This window comes from Patella vulgata, chromosome 5, assembly GCF_932274485.2.
Source record: "Patella vulgata chromosome 5, xgPatVulg1.2, whole genome shotgun sequence".
NCBI lineage: Eukaryota > Metazoa > Mollusca > Gastropoda > Patellidae > Patella > Patella vulgata.
Genome location: NC_065883.2, coordinates 58,530,688 through 58,552,644, shown reverse-complemented (window position 1 = coordinate 58,552,644; position 21,957 = coordinate 58,530,688). Strand labels below are relative to the sequence as shown.

The window sequence follows — 21,957 nt, the reverse complement described above, 5'->3', positions numbered from 1 at the left end:
AAAATTCAAAATTTTATTGTGAAAATCGTATGCTGTAGATTTAAGAGTCTGCTATCTATACATGCCATGAGATTAATCTTAATTTCTATGCAATACGAAGCAGAAGTGTCTTCTAAAGACCTCTGTACCCAAGCAAAATATTGAAATAAAACATAAGATGTTAGTGTTGTTAAATGGATTTAAAAACTACATTTCCCTTTTTTTTCAAATGATATGCTTAACATATTAAAAGAATTTAACTTACCAGTTTAACAGCATGCATTAGAGGTGTAAGACCAGTAGTATCAGCTAGATTAGGTGATGCACCAGACGTCAGAAGGAATGTCACCAACTTGATATGAAAGTTATGAAGGGCGAAAATAAGTGGAGTTACTCCTAGGTTTGATTTTGTAGTGAAATAGTCGATATAATTACCATGAAGAACCCAACCAATGGCTAGAGCATCAGGTAAAGGACGGTCAAAGTGAAAATCAAATGTTGCGCCTTTCTTAATGAGCATCTGTAACCATTTCCTGAAGACAAAAGAATAGAAAATTAAAATAAGATGGCCGTTATTTGGGTGCCTCGAGTCAGACATCAATGTTTTCTTGTATCATAATGGTTAAAAATCTATAAAGAGATAGAAATTATATAATATCTTTAATAGAATTCTCATAAAACTTTACCTACAGAGGTTTTCCAGACAGTGTATAAAAATGTCACATACCTGCTACTTTCCCAGTCTGCTTCTATTTTGTCAAAATCCCACAAAAAAGCCGCTACAACGTTACGACCAAATTTATCTTTCCAATTTATGTCAAAATTGGGATTTTTTTCTGAAATATATAAAAAGAATTAACAATGATTGAATTTTGTTTGTATAACTTAGGCAGATTGTTTCATAAATTGTTTCAATGGCATTTAGTATTTAACTGGAATATGCAGGTCACAATTCTATGGAATACAATTACTGCTTATTATTGAGCGATGTTTCAACTAGGCTTCTCTAGTCATTATCAATTAATGATAAAATATGATAATGACAAGAGAAGCCTAGTCGAAACGTCGGTCAGTAATAAACAGAAATTGTATTCCATAGAATTGTGACCTGTATGTTTGTTACATGTTTTCTTGCGTGATTAGAATGTATTGTTGCTTAGAGGGGTACCTGTAGCAAATTTTTAGAGGTGAAATGTATCCAGTATATTTTGTTTACCTATTAAAAATTCAGCTACACTTAGTGGATGATGATACAAAGCTGCATAAAATATAGGTGTACAACCATATTCATCTGCTTGGTTAATAGCTACATTATGATTTAACAACCTTTCTGCAACCTGCCAAAAATATAATAAATAAAAAATTTTCAAAATAAAAATTACATTTTACACAGAATACTTTTTTTTATATCGCCAATCTAATTAAAAAACACAGATCCTATTATGTTTCGATTTTTATAGTTCAAAATTTTGTTTTACTACACTAGGAATAGGATCTGGAAGAGTTGTTAAATAACCCATGTTCTGCTGGATCTGTGGGATTAGCCAATAAAGAGGTCTGATGAGTTGCGCTTTTGTCGTCTAGCAATAAAGAGGTCTGAAGAGTTGCGCTTTTGTCCTACTGTTCTGCTCTTAAACTGGGCTAATGAAGACGGGCATGTGCCATACAGTGTGCTATGAGGGAAATTTTGCCCGGGCAGTGGCGCTACGGCCTACTCTTATATCGAATTCCAACTGCCAAGGGATCTTTTACGTGCACGCCAATGTGTACACGGGACCTTGGTTTTTTGTCCCATCCGAACGACTAGACAGATGTCCTTGTCAGGCACTCCATCCTGCATCAATGACAAGGGGAAACCACGCCGGAAAATCTGGATGAATTTTCTTAGCCAATCATGCTGAATACAGGGTCCGACGTGCAACCAGTGAAGAGACTTCAACACTTATGTTATGGACAAATATTCTTGTTACAATGCTGGCAGTGATGTTCTGGATTCTTTGTAATTTATATTTTAGCTTTTGGGTGAGTCCGAAAAGCAGATTGTTTGCATAATCAATACGGGACAGTATTAGCGTCTGAACTAATGCTTTAGCAGCATCTGTTGTAATCCAACTTCTACTAACACCACCATTCTTAAATCATGAAACACAAGATAGTTCTGTGGATAACGTTCACAATATTATATACAGACAAGATTTCGACAAGATTTCAATGGTCGTTATCAAGCATTCAAATTTGAATTATGTGATGGACTGTGACTTTTTTCACACTGATTACTCTGAAAGTCAATGAAAATTAAGTAAGATCTATCAGTTTGATGAATTATTTTAGTTGTATTTGAATTGTAAAACATATATCTGACCTTTAATTGAAGGCTAACATCAGCACCAGGTATAGATTTGATTAATAAGGTATGAAATAGATTCTGTCTCTTGTTGTTAGATTCCTGAAGTAATTTAGGATTAGTCACTCGCTTCATCAAACGCAAGGCAACATTATATTTGCTGACAGTAATGGTGTCTTCTAATTCTGTTCTCCCTATACCAGTTTTCTCTAGAAGCATATGGGCCACACCCTGCAGATCACTGCGAATACTTTCCTGAAATAGACATTTTTTTTAAAATAAAGGTATTAATTCTTAAATAAATTGAAATGGGGTGTAACGCCCTACAGTTCTGCTCCGACAGGGCTAATGAAATGAATTGGGGCTTGCCGTCCTGTTCTGCTCCGAACTGGGCTAAATGAAGACAGGCATACGCCATACAGTGTGCTATGAGGGAAATTTTGCCCGGACAGGGCATATACATTGGAATGCACGTAAAAGATCCCTTGGCAGTTGGAATTCGATTTAAGAGTAGGCGATAGTGCCGCTGCCCGGGCAAAATTTCCCTCATAGCATACTGTATGGCGTATGCCCGTCTTCATTAGCCCAGTATAGGAGCAAAACTGTAGGACTTTTCACTAAAGATACTTTACCACAAAAGTATTTATCGAGTGGTTATTTCCAATAATAGTTTTTCAATTTTGATATATATGGAAAGCAGAAACATTCAATTTCAATCTTACTAAAAAAAAATATATCCCGGATTCCTTGAAAAACACCCATGGAGCCCATACAGGACAAAAATGGAAGGGTTTTCCTAACTAGCAACCCAACGATTGGGGATGTGTGTTCGAGTGACTTAAAGGGTTGCACGCAAAGATTGTCTGATCTCTCAGTGTTAGTGAGCACTTGATAAATGGACAGCGATTAAATACATCGTCTTGTATATGCAATGAATTCCCCTCCGGCTTCGCACCCGTTGCTAGGTACCGTATCAGCCAAGTCATGTGGCACAAACATGACATCTTTTCATAGGTTTTTTATATCAGGGGTATTCCCTCGCAAATAGAATGTTTTGAGCAGGATTTGAAGCAAAATTTTGATAGATTAATTAGTTTGAATATGTTCTTAGTCCAAATATATCATCAAATCACCAAGTTTGTATGTAGGAAGGTATCTTTAAGTTTGATATCAATTCTAATATCGGTTTACCTGGAAAACAGGAAAATTATTTTGTACAAGTTCTGGACATTTTTTCAGTTTCTGTATTGGTCGCCAAATGAGAACAGGTCTTCCTTCTAGTTCTGTGACAGGTTTAGCACTTGATGAAGGTTTGGTATCTAATAGAATAGTATCTCGACAATTACTACCCAACTGTATCAACAAGATGGCACAACTAGAAAAATATATTAATATACATGTCAATAATATTTATATGATAATCATTTACAAATAACATAGACCTATTAAAAATGCATTATATAAAATTCAGATAAAGAGCTGGCTGTTCTTGCTATGATAGTTAAAAAATACAGTAAAATAAACTTTTACACACAACATAGATTTCTTAGATATGCATTATGTAAAATTTAGATAAAGAGCTGTCTGTTCTTGCTATAACAGTTCGAAAATACAGTCAAATTAATAAATTCTGAGTGATGTTATGAGTGTTTAAAGTTATCATAAGAAATAGTGTACATAGTCTTGATGGTCAAGTATCGTTGCTAAGATAATAAACAAAGTCTCTATTGTCCATTCTAATATAAACTATTATATGTCATAGGTGTTCTTCATTCAACATCTCGACTCAGTCATAGAGTTATGGGATTGTCATGTGAATAGATGTCTAAATACTAATTTATATAAAATCTGAAGCCAGAAAAAAGACCTGTAATAGACAGATTTAGCTCTTGCTAATTGAACTGTATACAAGAACCAGTAATCATACAAACAATGAATGCTATTTTGTCTGGACTAATTCTGAGACTATTCGAAAGGGATACTTTCAGATTATAGTGATATGGTGTAACCAATGGGGGTAAATACAAATATTGCTATTAAAGATTATTAGCTATGAACTCCTGAAATGAAAAGTGGTATCTGGTATTCTATAAAGAATAGGATTGTCAAGAAATAAATTACCTGATATGTCTGTTTAATATAGACAATGATAATGGTGTATTTCCCATTTGATCTTTAGTATTTATGTTAGCCTTTCTCTGTTCCAAATAAAAAACAAAATTCAATAAAAATCAAAACCTGTCCCACCTGCATGTGGAAAATCAACTTTATTTAAACATATTTCTTGAAATATTTAAAAAAGCACCACTCAGGAAACAAGCCTTTTGAAAGAAGTTAAGACGATAGACGACTACTGAAAATTTAGATTTTTTCTTAAACTATACTGACCTGTATTAAATGCATACAGCAAATAGTTCCACCTCTAATAGCTGCTCTATGTAAGGGTGTTTGTTTAAATACATCCACTTCATCTAAATGATTACCACCCATAGCTGATGTAAGCAGACTACATAAATCTATAGGATCTAGAGAACTATGGTCTTTGTGACTGAAAAAACAACAAATTCCTAATTAATAATTAATATCAATTTAAAAGCATCCATGCGCAAGAAGGCCAATAATCACTTTCCTTATTAAAATTTAACACAAAAAAGGGCTGAAATGTGTACTTATGGGTTTTAATTAAGTCATTTCAGGACTAACATTGTACAATTTTACTTCAATAATTTGCAATTCAACACGAAAAAGGGCTGAAATGTATACTTATATAAGAAATGGGTTTTAACTAAGTCATTTCGGGACTAACATTGTACAATTTTATTACAATAATTTGCATGCACGTAAAGGTCTTTACCTGTGGGAGGAAGCTGGAGGACCCAGAGAAAACCCATAAGCTTGGGGCTGAAACCATGCCACTTGACTGAATGACAGGTCTTATGATCTAAAGCAGACATGTTAGAAGATGAACTGATCTATTATAAAGATTTTATCTAGGTTATACATACCAACCAATCTGAACAAACACATAATGTAATGGCGTTCTTCCACGGATATCTTTAGCAAACAGATTGGCTCCTTTAGAAATCATTAACTCTTCTAAATCAGTGCTGGAATTAGCTGTACCTTGATTACTACTCACAGCTAGATGGAATGGTGTTCTCTTTTTGTTACATACAGCATTAATCTCGGCACCATGAGACAACAGGATATCAGTTAATTTGACTGCTTTAGCTTCATCACCTACAAAAATAATTATTTGGATTAAAGGGACATGAAAATGTCACTTTGTTTGACAATTAATATAGTTGAGTAGCCTTTGTTTGAGCTCAAAAGGTTGAGAATTAGCTAAGATAAACATATTTTAGAAGATAATATTCAGGCACAAATAATATGCTTATAGCAGCTTAGTATTGTGAATCTTTTTGTAAATAAAAAGCAAAGTCTTTATATTGCATGCTTTGACAAAATCAAGTACATTAAATGGGGTTTAACAAGCTACTTTTCTGCGTCAACCATGATGTCAGGGGATCTTATAGGGGCTGTCAAAGAAAAACATGGGACCGAAGTCTTCAGTTCCAATCAAGTCACTAGTGCCTTTCCTTGCCAGGTCCCCTATAGCTCCCCATAATCAAGTGCTAAAACTACTTAAAATCATTATATTAGGTTTGTTTGTTTTACAAAGTGCTCACAATGTTCTACAAAGTGAGTGGGGGGCAATAATACAAGAATTTATGATCAGTAATCACTGAAATAGGCTTCTTTACTTCCCTAATGTAAACACCATAAATAAATTTTAGAAGATTCGGATAAGACCTATCTAGCAACCAGAATCCAAGGAGAGAATGATACATTTGATGACGTTATTTATAATGAACTTACTTCTATTGTTGGCAACAAAATGTAATGCTGTTTGTCCATTTGTATGCTTAGCTTTAGTATCGGCTCCATAATTCACTAAATCTTCTATCATAATCTCATTACAATGTCTTCAAAGGAAAATACAAAAACAAATTGAAACAAAGACAAAATTTTTCACAAATCTAATTTAAAAATGGAAGGTTTCGATTTATTTGTTGATGAAATTAAATTGAAAATTCTTATTTTGTGCAATAAAGATTCTATCATTCCAATAGATTATATCAGTTTTTATGATATATATTTCATACAGATAGCCAGGATACATTAGTCGAGTATGTAATAAATATAACTAATTTACTTACTCAGCTGCTTGCAGTAGAGGGGTAGATGTAGTAATTTGTGTCGTAGTAGTATTTTGGTTGAAATGAACATTAGCTTTTGCTCCACTTTTTAACTGTAAAATAAATGAAATATTATCACTAACCACAGCACCTGGGTCATGAAGCATATGCTGCATTAAACTCAGTGTTAAAATGTGTACAAATGAACCTCACATGTTAATAAGGAAAACATAAGCACATCACTTTCAGAAAGACAATTTAAATAGTGTTTAATTGTGTGGAATAATGTTTGAATCCTTTACTTTAGTCCAAAGCAACTATCTGAATCTCTGTGATACATCTGCATAAGTCCAAATGTCAGCTTCATATGGCGATCATTTCCAAAGGACTCAATATTTGAGCTGAAGCGTGAAGACACAGTAAACATGCAATTTCTTTTTAAAGACCGATGAGCATAATTATTGCTCAGTTCATTTTAAATATTATTCCAACTTACTAAGAGTTTAACTATATCTTGTTGATTACTGACTGCTGCCATGGCTAATGGTGTCTGTTCTTTAGTATCCTTCAGTTCCAAGTTCGGTTTATATTCCAGGAACAGTTTCAAACAATCAAGCAACTTAGGATTTTTCTGACAATTACTTTCATTAACCAACATATGAACAGCTGAGTACTTTCCTTGTAAATATAAAATATAATAACCATATTATATAATTTGGTAGCTTTAAAAAAATGATTATGTTCCCAAGCAACGAAATGTGTCAACAAAAGCTAAGTCATCTGAACAATACATTGTGAATCTTTAGGTAAAAAAGAAGTTGTCAGGTAACAAAACATATGCCCACAGCAGCAAAGTTGCCTGAGCAGTTCATACGGCAAAATAGACAGTATACATGTAATAGCATTGCTGAATTTCAATAGGCTTCTTCGTTGCACTAATTTTAATAATGCTTATAAATTTCATACAAATAGGATAATAAATTTTGTTATTAGAGTGTTTACAAGGTTCTACAAAGTGAAACAAGGGCCACAAATCTAGAAGTAATTAAAAGAAATTGTTGAAAACTTGATTTGTACTCAACTCCACAATTACCAACCAATGAAGTTTGAGAAGAAATCAAAAGTGTGTGAAAATGTCTAAAATTGCCCTTTTACGGTGCCATAACCCTTAAAAAGAAATCAAAAGTGTATTCATGCACCCCAAGACCAAAAATTCCATGGAAAAATATTTGTTATTATTGTCAATAAGATGTAATTATTATCTATTTACCGTCTACTGAATATTTGTCTTTATTTATTCCTGTACCCAGTTCATCTTCTACATGTAATTTCTGTACAGTATCATTTATATCAGCTTTTAAACATGTGATTACTGCTTTAATAAATGATACAGCACACTTTTTCTTCCGTTCTTGTTCATTATCATCAGACCTATAATAACTTCGTTGTCTCTGAAGAAAATAGTTCATTAAATTAAGTTTTCAAGAGTGTCAAATTTCTTACGGAATTATGTAACCGGCTATGTAACCGGCGTATTAAAAGTTTCACTAAATATATAAATAGCTGTTAGTAATCCTCATCAAAGGAGTGCATATTATTTTCTGATAGAATGAAGCATGCCCAAACTTGATGTTTACCTTTTTAATCACTTATATTTTACACCCTATTGATTTCTTCCAATGTATCATGTCTACAAATTAAATGGTTCTGTTTTCTTCAGTGTACTAATTTTGAGATTTGTTGAAAACCACTACAGACCATAACTATTAACATTGTTGGGAAATACTCCCTTTTTCTGTGTGTATTTTCATTTGAGTGAAGCCTGTACCACTTCAGGCCATAGACTGTACAGAGCAGTGGACACTAACAGTCAGTCCATATATCCATTCACCTGATTACTCTTATCAATTATTATGTGTGTGATGTGTCTTCTGTTTGCTTTTGTGGTTCTCCCTGCACTTACTATCAGAGAGAGAGAGAGAGAGAGAGAGAGAGAGAGAGAGATAGAGAGAGAGAGAGAGAGAGATGCGGTTTAATGTCCACTCACACAAACTAGGTCATTTTGGGACTAACATATGGTTTAATTTTATTTCAACAATGCGCTTGCGTGAAGGGGTCTTAAGCAGTGGGAAGAAACCGGAGGACCCAGAGAAAACCCACGAGGTTTGACAGGCGACCCTACAACTTGTCATGTACAACCGGGGAATCGAAACCACGCCAGTTGACTCAATGACAGATCTTATGATACAACGCGTACTGGCTAACCATTCGGCCATCCAATCCCCCACTTACTATCAGCCAAGAAAATTTAACCAAAGATTCATTATATAAGAGTTATATCCGCCTATTGCATTCAAATGTTCTATAAACTATTATTTAGACATGTATTCAGATGACATCGGATGAATGAGATTTAAATGGAGTAAAGCTAAAAATGGATCTAGACTTAGTCTCGATTGCCATGTACAATGTCAATAAACAATCTATGCTCCATCTTCAAACACTGCTAACTTTGTTCAGAATAAAACAATTTTCAACGAAATCTTCAACATATCCATTATTCAAGATCTTTTTTTTTGGAACTATTATAGCAAGAACAGCTATTAAAATTGTACATAATGTATATCTTTAAGACATATTTTCTGTCATGACATAGTACAAAATATTTACTTACTAATTGATCAACATAGGTCTTACAAGCTCTAAGAAGAGGAGTATAACCAGAATGATTGACAGCATGAACCATTTTATGGAGATTCTTCACGGAATCATCATCTTTTTGAACAGCTTTATCACCAGATTCATCAATCTTATCTTTACTTTCAGTTTCCTGAAATTAATTCAGCAATAGATGGAATTAATACAGCAATAGATGGAATTAATACAGCACACATAACTTTTTTATATGGGTTAAGAACCATGCATAATTCGGTCTGGAAATCGATACTGCTTCCACGTATCGATAATCGTTGACCATCTACCAATCAATAATATCCACAAATTATTTTTCCTAACAATTATGAAAAACTTTCATAATTTGTATATAAATAACAAATTATATGGAGTTTATGCTGTAATATCATTATGTATACTTGTAGAATTTGTTTCATTGATCGATTATTGATCTTCAAAATGCTTTACCGATGATTACTGACAATATCAATATTTTCTGCCAACTACAATATTTATCAGGCTAATAAATATAATTCTAGAATATTGGTTAGTCACATTGTTGAAATAAATAATCTTTATAAATATCGTTCTTCAACAAGTCCAAGAAAATACAATAAATGCTACCATTTTACTAGTCTATGAATAAAACACATATTTCTTCTAGCCCTAATAATGCCTAAAAATATACTTACCTTTTTAGTGATAAATTCAATTATACAGCCCATGTCAGATATTGCACATTGTTCAGCCATCAGATGTAGTACATTATTTCCATTTTTAATTACATCCGCAGATATACAACCCCCTACTTCTAACAAATATTTTATCAGTACATGATTACCCTGAAAATAATATACATTATTAATTTATAGCTTTACAGCAATACTGCACATAGAAGTTTTTGAAATTTGTCATATATAAAGATGCAACTTCTCAAAAGTCAAATATAGAGTTTATACCATGCTCACTTCCAAATTTGTCCTGCTAAGGCCCCCTATGTAAACTATCCTGTGAATTTCTCTTGATTACATCTGAATACCCTAGCAATATATCTACAAAATTTGGTTGAAATATATCAAGCAGTTCTGAGAAGCAAGCCCAAATTGTCAGAGGTCTGGAATGTTGTGACTATAATCAGAAAGCCCAGCCAATGATTATATGGTTTTGTAATTAAGACAGCAATATATACCTATTGCATCAGACTATTACATCTAAAATTAAAACAAAACAATTCAGTGAGGCTGATGTCCCCCGCTGAAATAAACAAGCCAACAGTGAGGCTGATGTCCCCCACCGAAATCCCAAAATAAATAGATGACACATATTAATTAATCGCACATTTATTTTTTTTCCAAAAGTATCAAGCAATCAAATCGATTATCAACTATACACCAAATTTCATTACTCTCACTTAATTAGAACTAAAGTTATCGGTTCCCAAAGTATCAACCAATCAAATTGCTTATCTCTGCTTACCCTAAGCAGAAAATGCTCATCTTCGAACTCCATCACGGCATTCACCTAATAAACACCTACACCAAGTTTGAACATTCTAGCTCAATTAGAAGGAGAGTTATTGTATTCCAAAGTCTCGGCCAATCAAATTGCTTAGCGCTCTGCTTACCCTGAGCAGAAAATGCTCATTATCAAACTTAGTCAAGGTAATGATGTAATGAAACTATACACCAAGTTTCATCACTCTCACTTACCTAGAACTAAAGTTATCGTGTCCCAAAGAGTGTGAGGGACAGACAGACCCATTTTAATAGTCCCAAGCGTTCTTCGAAAGGCTGGGGGCAATAAGTATCTTACCATTGTAATAGCCATCATAATTGGTGATTTGCCTTCTTTATCTTTGCCATTGGGATCACATCCACCCTCTATAAACATTTTAGCCATTTCCACAGTCATATTGGCAACATTTTTGGAATCCTGAAATCACATCATTGTTATATCAAATGATCAGCTAGTCAATCTTGATATGAACTGTTTAAGGCATAAACTTGTTTTTCTTTAAGTTTGTCATTCTATTAGAATTTTTCTTAAGCGATGAAAACTGTCGTACTTACCGCTAAATAAGAAATAGGGATTCGATTGGATGCAACTCGATGAAGCTATAAAAAAAAAACCACAAACAGATATATTAAATTACATAGTACCCAATATATGGTAGAGGATTTTCTGATTTATAAAATGGTAAATTCTGTTTGGGAATTTAGTGTGAATTGAGGTTTCTATTTCTCTGTTTCAGAGGGAAGGTTAATGCAGTTTGATACAATATTGTAGATACTGACTGAAATGTTTGAACTAAAAAAAATTCAGAGAACTTAATCAAAATCTAACAATTTGAAATTCATGTAAAACAATACAAATTACCTTGTCTATTGATATTTTATTTTAGTTTCACTATCAACATTTATAGAATAGCTCAATACAAAGGTATGATTATGATGAAGTAAATTGTCTCATAATGAGCTGTGGATTGACATTGTCAATGAGCATTTTGAAACAAGCGATAAGTAAAGAACTGATGTGAACTCTCAAAGAATATTTTGAAGTTTTTACGGAGTAAAATGTGTGCTTCCGTGAAATTCTGGTTTTTAAAATGCAAATTCTTTTTCTGGAGGCCAATTCTGTGAACTCTGAGTATGTTAGGAGCAATAGATAGACGAAGGATTTAAGACATATTACGAATGCTTTAATTATATACTCTATTTATAAAGCTCTTTTTTTTAACAGAAAGCACATTTATATAATGTAAAATTACTTACAGCATTTTGTCCACGAATATCAGCTAAAGCAGGATTAGCTCCCTTCTCTTTAACAAGATATTTGATCTGATCTACTAGACCTTCTACTAAATGACTAGATGCAGCTAAACAGACTAGAGTTACTCCTGTAAAAATATACCATCAATCATAAGAAAAGAAAATATGGCTGCCAGGTATATGCCCACAACAGTCCATACAGGTTGGTGCTACGGGAATTTAACTTTAATCAAGTGCAATAAATTAAAAGTCAATTTGAATTATGACCAGATGTACGAACACATTTAAATGCAGCAGCATAAAACCACGCAAACAGTTTATTTACTAACAAAATATTTCATAAAATATAAAAATATTGAATATGTTAAATGATGTTTTTATCTCACTTTACCTTCATCATCTGTAAAGTTTATATCACCTCCTATTTCACTTAGTATAAAGTCTACAATACCAATATGACCTTTCAGAAATGCAATACTTAGTGGTGTTGTCTAAATGAAGAAACAAACCAGGACAATATTATATTTTCAAGTGCAAAATGCTTTATGAAATTTAACGACTTCAACATTTTGTGTAGTGTTTATATAGGGAAGGGAGTTGCAGTAGCCAAGAAAGTTCCTCAGGAATTTTCGGTGTGGTTTCAAAAATCAGGGGTGCAGGATGAAGGGCATGACAAGGACAGGCGTCTAGTCATTCATATGTTACAAAAACGAGGTCCTCTGTACACATTGGTGTGAATTTAAAAGAACCCTTGAAAGTTGCAATTCGATATAAGTGCCTCTATCAGGGCATAAAGTCCCTCATAGCACACTGCAAGAAGTATGCATCTCTTCATTAGCCCAGTTGGTGCAGAAAAGAAGAACATTAAACCACATTTCATTCATTATAGATACATTATGGGAGATAAGATAAAGAGATGGCAGTTCTCGCTATAATAGTTAAAAACTAGATAGTGTAAAGGTAATTTGCTGAAAATTTCAGTCAAATTGATCCACTATGAGCCGAGAAAGAAGCCGGTGAAATTTTTGCATAGTCTCGGTTATCATTACTAAAATCATTAATATAAACAGCATAGTCTCGATTATCCACTTTTTCTGATTTAATTATCTTTGGCCGTTGGCGGCATATAGGAATCTAATCCAGCCTACATCGAAGGCTAGCCTTGACATCGAGAGTTTATTATGGTCTGGATAAGTTAATTAATGTCTAATTGATAATTTAGATAACATTTCAGGCCTAAAGAAAGACTTGTAATAAGCAGATTTTGCTCTTGCATAATTATATAGGGAAAATGACTTTTATTAATGTTGTGAATTCAATATATTGTACATTCAACATTCAATTATTAAAAAGAGTTTCAGCCTAATAAATCTTAAAGGGGCATTAGGTAAGAATAGATAAAGAGCTGACAGTTCTCACTATAATAGTTAAAAAATAGATAATGAAAACAAAATATGCTGAAAATTTCAGTCATATTGCTTCACTCTGAACCGAAAAATTATTAGTCATTGAATTTTAGACTAGTCTAGGTCATCATTACTGACAGTGGTATGATAACAAATAAAGTCTTGATTATCCATTTTTACATTAAATTATCCATCAAAAAATGTATTCAAATCCAGTAAGTTACTTATATGTCCAGTTAATAATTTAGACAACATTATAGGCCAAAAGAAAGAAACAATAGGAAGATTTAGCTCTTGCATAATGCACATTTAACAAATAAAGTTATCAATTTCTTCAATTTTTAATGTGACTACAATAATACCTTCCAATGATTTGCAACAGCTGCATCTGCTCCAGCATCTTTTATAAGTAGTTTCAGACAGAAGTACCATCCATATGCTGCAGCATAATGTACGAGTGTATTGCCTGAACTATCAGTACGATTCGGATCAGCTCCAAGATATAGTAGATAAGATGCTACATGAGTATTACCATTCTTTATGGCATGAGTTAAAGCTGTTCTTTTAAATTTGTCTACAATTATATAATTCATATATCTCAATAACATTTAGCAAACAATAACCATTTAATATTTATCTTGATGCTAATAGAGTAGGTAGACAAATGAACAAAATAAATTCTATTAACATTAATACTGGTCCATATATCGTGTCATATTGAGGTATATTCTATATCATTGTGGTCTGAAACCTTATGTTTAAGCAGACACAAGTTGTCTCCCTTATGTGGTAGTTCTTCTGCCTTTTTGAGTAATTAAAAGAAAGAGATTGGAATTCTAACATGGAGAATGGTTGATTTTTAATTTCACCCACATGTAATTGTTTAACACCCCTGGATCCAAGGATCCAAATATAACAATAGTTGCACACATAGATTGCATTCATGTCAGAAGTTATATAAACTATAATCCGAAAAGAGAGAACATGAACAAAATTTACCTAATAATTCAACAGTAGCTCCAGCTTGTACAAGCATTCGTACAATTTCTAACTGTCCAGTAGCGGCTGCTATCATTAAAGCAGATAACTTTTCTTTTCCGGCTGACAATTGTCGATTGAGATTAGCACCATGTTTAATTAATACTCTTACTACTTCCTGAAATAATAAATCATGTACTTATCAATTAAAACACTATTTATGGATAACAATTACTTCAAAACGATTTCACAAGTCTTTATCAAGCTTATAAACAAATAAATTAAGCAGTATTTGAAAATCAATTTTATAATAAAGATAAGCTTACTGTATGGAAATGAGTAACAGCAAGGTGTAAAGCAGTATATGTAGATTGACATGGACGATCAATTCCACCATTTCCCCACTTGGACACCATCGCATCTTGACCGAAACTTGATTCTACAGGAACAAGATACATCATCATCAGTTAATTATTTTGAGTAAAGAGTAATTATTAAAAAGCCAACAGTGAGGCTGATGTTCCCCGCCGAAATCCCAAAATAAACAGATGACACACGTTCCTAGTGGACGCCAGCCGGACGCCCGGGGGCGACAATAATATACTACCACATTTCAATATGGGCGTATAAAAACAGAGTTGTTATTTTTCAAAGTCTTGACCAATCAAATTGCTTATCGCTACAAAGCCTCAGCAGAAAATGTGTATTATCGAACTTAGTCAGGATATTGATGTAATGAAACTATACACCAAGATTCATCATTCTCACTTAATTAGAACTAAAATCATCGTGTCCCAAAGCATCAACCAAAACTCATCTTCTAGCTCCGTCAAGGCATTGTGACGGACAGACAGACAGACTCATTTTAATAGTCCCCTGCTTTCTTCAAAAGATGGGGGACAATAAAATATAACATCAATATAGTAACCAAATTCAACAAATATACCAGTACATATATCCACAAATTATACTATTGATAACTATTGTGTGCTTTCCGGTCTTAATTATGTTTTTGGCTTAAACTGTCGACAGTGGATCACAAAATCAGCTGTATCTTAACATAAGTTTTATCTGTGGACCTAACCTTTAAATGTAGACAGATATCCACTTTACAATTCAAATCAATACATCACACTACATGTATATTAATCAACACTTTTCCACTAAAATCAATGTCGTCTAGTCATTTTAATGCTTTTTGCCCTTCGTCTTTAGTTCAGGACAAATATATATCACTTTTCAATTAAGATCAAATAACTAACAATTTCTTGTTGTACATTTGTTTGTCAATCAGTGATCCCAATGCTACCTTATCAATTGTAAAACAAAAACATCAATACCCACCTAATTCTGTGCCTTTCTTTATGAGAAGATCTACATTAGCTGACCTTCCTGCAACACACGCACAATGAAGTGCTGTTTTTCCATCCTTCATAATCTCAAAAGGGCTGGCTCCCCTTAAAAAAAAAAATAAAAATAAATACTAAATTAACATTTACTGCATCTATCAATTAAAAACTTGTAAATAAACATTGATACACTATGAATATTGTAGAATACATAGCAGAAAAGGATACCAGATGAAGTGACCCTGAAAGTCAAGGAGAGAGAGAGAGAAATGGGGTTTAACGTCCACTCGACACAAACTAGGTCATTTCGGGACTAACATATGGTTTAATTTTATTTCAATAATTCGCTTGCGCATAGGGGTCTTTAGCAGTGGGAGGAAACCGGAGGACCCGGAGAAAACCCACGAGGTTGGACAGGCGAGAAAGTCAAGGACGAGGATGGCCAACATCCTAATGCTTTATTAAATTACTTTGTGAAACATTTTAATAACAGACAAGGACACACTCATTTTGCAATTTCCAATTAATCGCTGACATTCCTGATTACAAAATATACACACATGGCTGATAAGACGTCCGAGCAGTCCATAAAAGGTTGAGACTCTTTAAGGACATGTACTATCAACATGTATAAAAATATCAGATGATAAAGTAGTCAAAAGGTTCACAAGAAATTGAGGATTGTGGTCATGTGTGACAGCAATACAACCACATTTAATTATGGGTGAATAAAGATGTTTTTATATTCTTCATAACATAGACTACTAACCTTTTCAACAAAAATTCAAGGGGCTCGGTTCCTTCACATGCTGCTGCAAAGTGGATGGGGCGTCTGGTGTTTTTATCCATGACATTAATATCAGGTTCTATTGAGATCAGACGAGATAAATATTTGATGTTTGGGTTGATGGCAGCACAATGGACAGGTGTTATCTAACAAATAAAAACAATATACGGGTTATCATTATACAAACAATACAAACATTACATACCGAAATAAAAATCATATGAAATAAAATGGGATTTAATGTCCTACAGTTCTATTCCAACTGGTCTATTGTAGACGGTCATTCAGGCCATACAGCGCTCTATGAGGGAAATTTTGCCCTCTTATATCAAATTCCAACTGCCAAGGGTATTTAATGTGCACATCACTATCTACACAGGACCTCAGTTTTTTGACCCACTAGAATGACTATCTGTTGTCCCCTTTCAGGTCCTCTGTCCTGCACAAATGACAAGAGAGAACCACATCAGAAAATCCTGATGAACTTTTTCGGTCAACACAAGGATCAAGCCAAGTCTTACACATTGAGCCACCATGGTCACCCATACCAAATAACAAATAGATGTATTTAATGGAAAAAATATCAATTATATTCTATAAGTTGACCTTAAAAAATAATGAAATATATCAAGAACATTATTAGTAAACAAGATGACTTAAACTCAATAAAAGATTTAATTCAACACAGAGAGGAAATCAACTCCATAAGTCAGAATGATTTCCTCTCTTCAGATTTTTCCCTTGTATTCCACTCTAATAGTCTATTCTTAGATGGCATAAAAAAATAAGTTGTAAGTTATTTTTGTTTTTATAAAATTGCTGATAAAAGTTACAACTATATGTGTAAACATCAAGAACATAGTGCAAAGTTTCTACGCTTTCAAAATTTGAAATGAATTATCTCACCCCAGAATTTTCAAGTGGCTTTTTCCTCACAGATATTGCCATGACATTCTGTCTCAAGTCTTCTTTATCAAAACTCAATACTTCTTTATGTAAGAAATTAAAACCTAATCCACCTCGTTTTTCAGCTTCTTCAACCAGTCTGGCTGCCAATTTACGCTGTCCATGAATAACAGCATCTTCCACATTATCCAGTAATATTCCTAACTGCAATATATATATATTTAATATGATAAATAAAGCTTTAATATTATGTTGGCTTGTATATAAAGCCATACAATGTTTTACAAAGCCTGCCAATTTATGCTGCCCATGAATTACAGCATCCTCCACATTATCCAGTAATATTCCTATCTGTAATATCTATTTAATAAGATAATTAACGCTTTAATATCATGCTGGCTTGTATAGAAAGCCATACAAGGTTTTACCTACTTGTCTTTTCGAGTTCTGATATTATTTGAATTTTAAGTCATTTAAATGAATCCATTTTTGGACTGTCATTCATTCATTTTCAGAATGGAGAAAAAACACATCTGTCCTTCACTCCACAAGCTCATATTGATTACCTTTAATCTATATTATACACAACCTCTCATAAATTCTATTTCTCTAAACTTACCAGTTCTTCTCTATCAAAATCTGATGATTTCGGTTGTGATGATATAAAACAATCTACTATATCCCAGTCACATCCAAGGTTGATCAATTCTTGCACAAAATCAGAAGGACAAACACTATCGGGTTCATGTGTGTCCTTTAAGATTAAAAAAAAAAAAAAATGAAATGCAATGAAATGGGGTTTAACATCCTACTGTTCTGCTCCAACTGGGTTAATGATGAGGGGATTTTATGCCCTGACACTGGCGCTTATATCAAATTTTCCCCCCGACAGCGGCACTACAACTTAGGCCGTGTTGAATTGATTCCTTGTTTCTCCTGCCACCACTCTGGCAATCATGTGCGGTAGTGCGGTAAACACAACACAAAGTGGGTTTCAAAACACAAAGTGGTCTGGCATAATACCTATATAGTCTGAGGGTTGTGTACCATTTTTAATAATATTATAAATAATCTAGTTATATTATTGGTTAGAATAAAAACACAGATAATATTTAATTAAATAAATTTAATAAACTAAAATTTGGTAACAAGTGGCTTCTTTGTTTAACTTTTTAAAAAATGAAATAACCATATTTTGATATAAATTTTCCGTATTCTTGTGTTACAATACAATGGAAACATTCCAGTTAGACGAAATTTGATTCGCTTGTTGAGTTATAGATGGTTTCGACAATATCATCGAACGTGAAAGTGCTGGGAATACACACCAAAGTCGAGTCGAGATAAGTAAATTCGCGTACCGGTCGGCTTAATTTATTGATGTTCAAGGAAATAATAGTGGTCCCGTTCGTTCGTTAATTTATTGATGTTCAAGGAAATAATAGTGGTCCCGTCATGGACCTTATTTTATGATAATGGACCTTATAATTATAAGGTCCATGGTTCCGTTCGTTCGTTAAACTCCAGAAACGAATGAACGGGACCACTATTATTTCCTTGAACATCAATAAATCAGGCCGACCGGTACGCGAATTTACCTATGTCCCCGCATAGCTCACCATTTTGTAAGGCGTGCGTTATTTATTACACAAGATATGATTGGGTAATACTTGAATAATAATGACATGTGTTATAATTTTAGCAAATGAAAAAATTGATTATTCAGGTTCCCGGTTGAATATTAGCGACTGTCTTACAATTTATAATATGCTTTCTCATTAGCCGAAATGACTGCTACACGCGCCATTTTGCGAAATTCATCCAATCATATACAGTGTAACTTATTCCATAGTATGCGGGCCCCTACATGTGTATTATCAACCGGATCCATTCACTTGATTTGATATTGGTTTATTCGGTGCAATGCCTATTTTCTGTCTTGTCCGAAGGTTTATCTTGTAGATTTTTGTTTTGCGTGTAGTGCGCCCCCCCCCCCCCCTGCACTTACTTATTTAGTTCGTAACGAGGAATAAACAACGAGAATTGACTTCTGATGTTTGGTAGAATTTTTTTTAGATGTTATTAACGTAATTTTTTGAATATTTTTTTTTGTGTTAAAAACATAAGCGCACGATTTTCGGGGTCCTCGACCTAAGCGCGCGGGCGAGGAGAAACAAGGAATCAATTCAACACGGCCTTAATCTTAAAATCAAATTCCAACTACCAAGGGATCTTTTACGTGTACGCCAATGCATACACAAGACCTCAGTTTGTTGTCCCATCCGAGTGTCAGAAAGATGTCCCTGTCGAGCCCTCTGTCCTGCATCACTAACAAGGGGAACCACACCGGAAAATCCTTAGGAACTTTCTTGGTCAACACCGGGAACAAGCTCAAAACCTTGAAATTAGAGTCAGCATCATCCTCACTGAGCCTCCTGATTATGGATGGTCATTGCCAACTTAATGGATGATCAAACTATGTTAAATTAATTTAACCGTAAGGGTATTTTTATTCATATTTTCACCTAATTAAACCAAAGCTAATGTGTTGAAACCAAAAATCTATAATTTGGTTACATAAAAATGCTAGACAAGACATTACCTCTGAAAATGCATCATTCCCTTGTCTACTACCTCGGCTGACATTCAGCTTTCTTATACTACGGATACCTAGGTTTACTGGATTATACCTATAACAGTACAAATACAATCATCATATTATTTGTTTTTAACGATGAAATGAAATGGCGTTTAACTTCCTACTATTCTGAACCGACTGGGCAAATGGAGACGGGCATACACCATACAGTATGCTATTAGGGAAATTCTGCCCGGACAGCGGCACTACCGCCTACTCTTATATTGAATTCCAACTGTCAAGAGTTTCTAATTCTTAAACATGAGTCCTCAATTTTACATCCTAACAAGGGATTCAACACGAAACCTTCAGGTTAGCGAGCCAATGTCTTACTCACTGACCCACTGTGGCTCCTATTTGTATTTACAGCCAACAAGAGTGTTATATAAAACATTATTTATTTTTCTGATGTTCTAATAAAGTTTACAATAGTTTCAACTGATTTCAAACCACCATCCTTATATCTCAAAAACAGATACAGTAATAATAATTAATGTTTCACTACAAACCAGTCCATTCTTCATGAAGGTGTTTTAACACATATTTTGAAATAGATGTGAATTATGTGGCTTGTCTTATCATTAAGAGGCAAATATCTGATCATTTATTCACTTGATTTGATAGGACTTTTATTTTTATTACTGGTTATGTGTGTGCGTCTTTCACAGGTTTTGGCGTGCAGTTCTTCATCACATACTAATTAAAATTATTAAACATTTCCTTGGGTTATATTTTGTTGAAAATAAACTACAAATGTACTTACTCTCCAGTGTCAATGCTACTTAATAACGGTTGTGGTGGTTTAATTTTAATAACTTTTCTATCTTTAGGTGGAAACGTCTCATCTAACAGTATCTTTATCATTTCTTTATTACCATTTATTAAAGCATAGTTTAATGCTATCATGGTATTACCAACACTTCTTGGATAATAAACCTGTAAAAGGGAAGTGAAACAAACTAATTCAAAGTTTATCCTTCTCACTCTTATTTCTGGACCTACACAACAAGGTCATTTAGTGATTAACTTAATTCTTTAGCACTCTGGAATCCTTTAAGATCTAAGAAACTCACAGAAAATCATAAATAGCAAATTGTCAGACTCCCTAATAGGCCCACCGCCAGCAAAGTGTTAAATGACTTGTACCAAATTCTTATTTATGCACACAGAAATGAGATGAAATAGGGTTTATCATCACCCCTATCTGCTCCGGCTAGACTAATGAAGAGGGGCATACACTATACAGTGTGCTATGAGGGCACTACATCCCAATGAACTTTCTCAGCCTATGACGGGATCGAGCCCTGGATCTCCATGTTAGCACGCCTTGACTCCCACTTCTGTTGAGAACTCTTTCCTATAATCCTGTATTGAGTTCACTAAATTTCATTAATTGGAAACAAGTACAGGAGAGAACTCTACTATTTCTCTGAACTGTTGTTCACATTCTTTCTTAATGTCCATTTCAAAGAAATGAAATGTGTTCTCACCTTGTACGTTTTTTCATCCTTTACCAGATCTTTTAACATTCCTACATCATTTAGTACAGCAGCTCTAATCACTAATTTACTATAAACTGGAATGGAAATAAATGGAACCTTTTCTCTGAAGTAAAAGAAATGGTTATAATTAATGCCATGTAATGAATGATAAATTTTTCAATGCATTGTAAACATTTTAATTCAGTCGATTTGAGTCTTGAAATGAGTATTGACCGTCACGGTGTAGAGCAGCAACAGGCTATCTAACACCTTCCCGACAATCAGTTCAATTGTATTGACCATGATCTCCCAAATTACCAAGATCATTACCATATGGTGACATTGACATCTTCACAACATACAGATAAATAGCATTTATCATGACCTATGGCTTATATTAATATTCATGCTATGCATCAAGATACCTAATACAAATATAGGAATACCAA

At 33.7% G+C, this 21,957-nt stretch overlaps 1 protein-coding gene across 1 annotated transcript in view; it reads right to left on the bottom strand.

The window, feature by feature from the left end:
- The window catches only part of LOC126821394 (poly [ADP-ribose] polymerase tankyrase), a 50,517-nt gene that overhangs the window by 12,335 nt on the left and 16,225 nt on the right, over positions 1-21,957 (bottom strand). Inside the window, exons 8-35 of the mRNA XM_056101158.1 lie at positions 21,518-21,632; positions 20,791-20,963; positions 19,992-20,079; positions 18,009-18,143; positions 17,390-17,593; positions 16,466-16,629; positions 15,692-15,804; positions 14,674-14,786; positions 14,369-14,525; positions 13,732-13,943; positions 12,355-12,454; positions 11,967-12,091; positions 11,265-11,309; positions 11,008-11,127; positions 9,888-10,037; positions 9,197-9,352; positions 7,793-7,973; positions 7,019-7,200; positions 6,544-6,635; positions 6,203-6,309; positions 5,329-5,563; positions 4,712-4,871; positions 4,445-4,521; positions 3,515-3,698; positions 2,342-2,578; positions 1,196-1,316; positions 707-815; positions 245-512 (exon numbers count right to left, since the gene is read on the bottom strand). Of these exons, the coding sequence (XP_055957133.1) occupies positions 245-512; positions 707-815; positions 1,196-1,316; positions 2,342-2,578; positions 3,515-3,698; positions 4,445-4,521; positions 4,712-4,871; positions 5,329-5,563; positions 6,203-6,309; positions 6,544-6,635; positions 7,019-7,200; positions 7,793-7,973; positions 9,197-9,352; positions 9,888-10,037; positions 11,008-11,127; positions 11,265-11,309; positions 11,967-12,091; positions 12,355-12,454; positions 13,732-13,943; positions 14,369-14,525; positions 14,674-14,786; positions 15,692-15,804; positions 16,466-16,629; positions 17,390-17,593; positions 18,009-18,143; positions 19,992-20,079; positions 20,791-20,963; positions 21,518-21,632 (4,123 nt within the window). The remainder of the gene's footprint in view (positions 1-244; positions 513-706; positions 816-1,195; positions 1,317-2,341; positions 2,579-3,514; positions 3,699-4,444; positions 4,522-4,711; positions 4,872-5,328; positions 5,564-6,202; positions 6,310-6,543; positions 6,636-7,018; positions 7,201-7,792; positions 7,974-9,196; positions 9,353-9,887; positions 10,038-11,007; positions 11,128-11,264; positions 11,310-11,966; positions 12,092-12,354; positions 12,455-13,731; positions 13,944-14,368; positions 14,526-14,673; positions 14,787-15,691; positions 15,805-16,465; positions 16,630-17,389; positions 17,594-18,008; positions 18,144-19,991; positions 20,080-20,790; positions 20,964-21,517; positions 21,633-21,957) is intronic.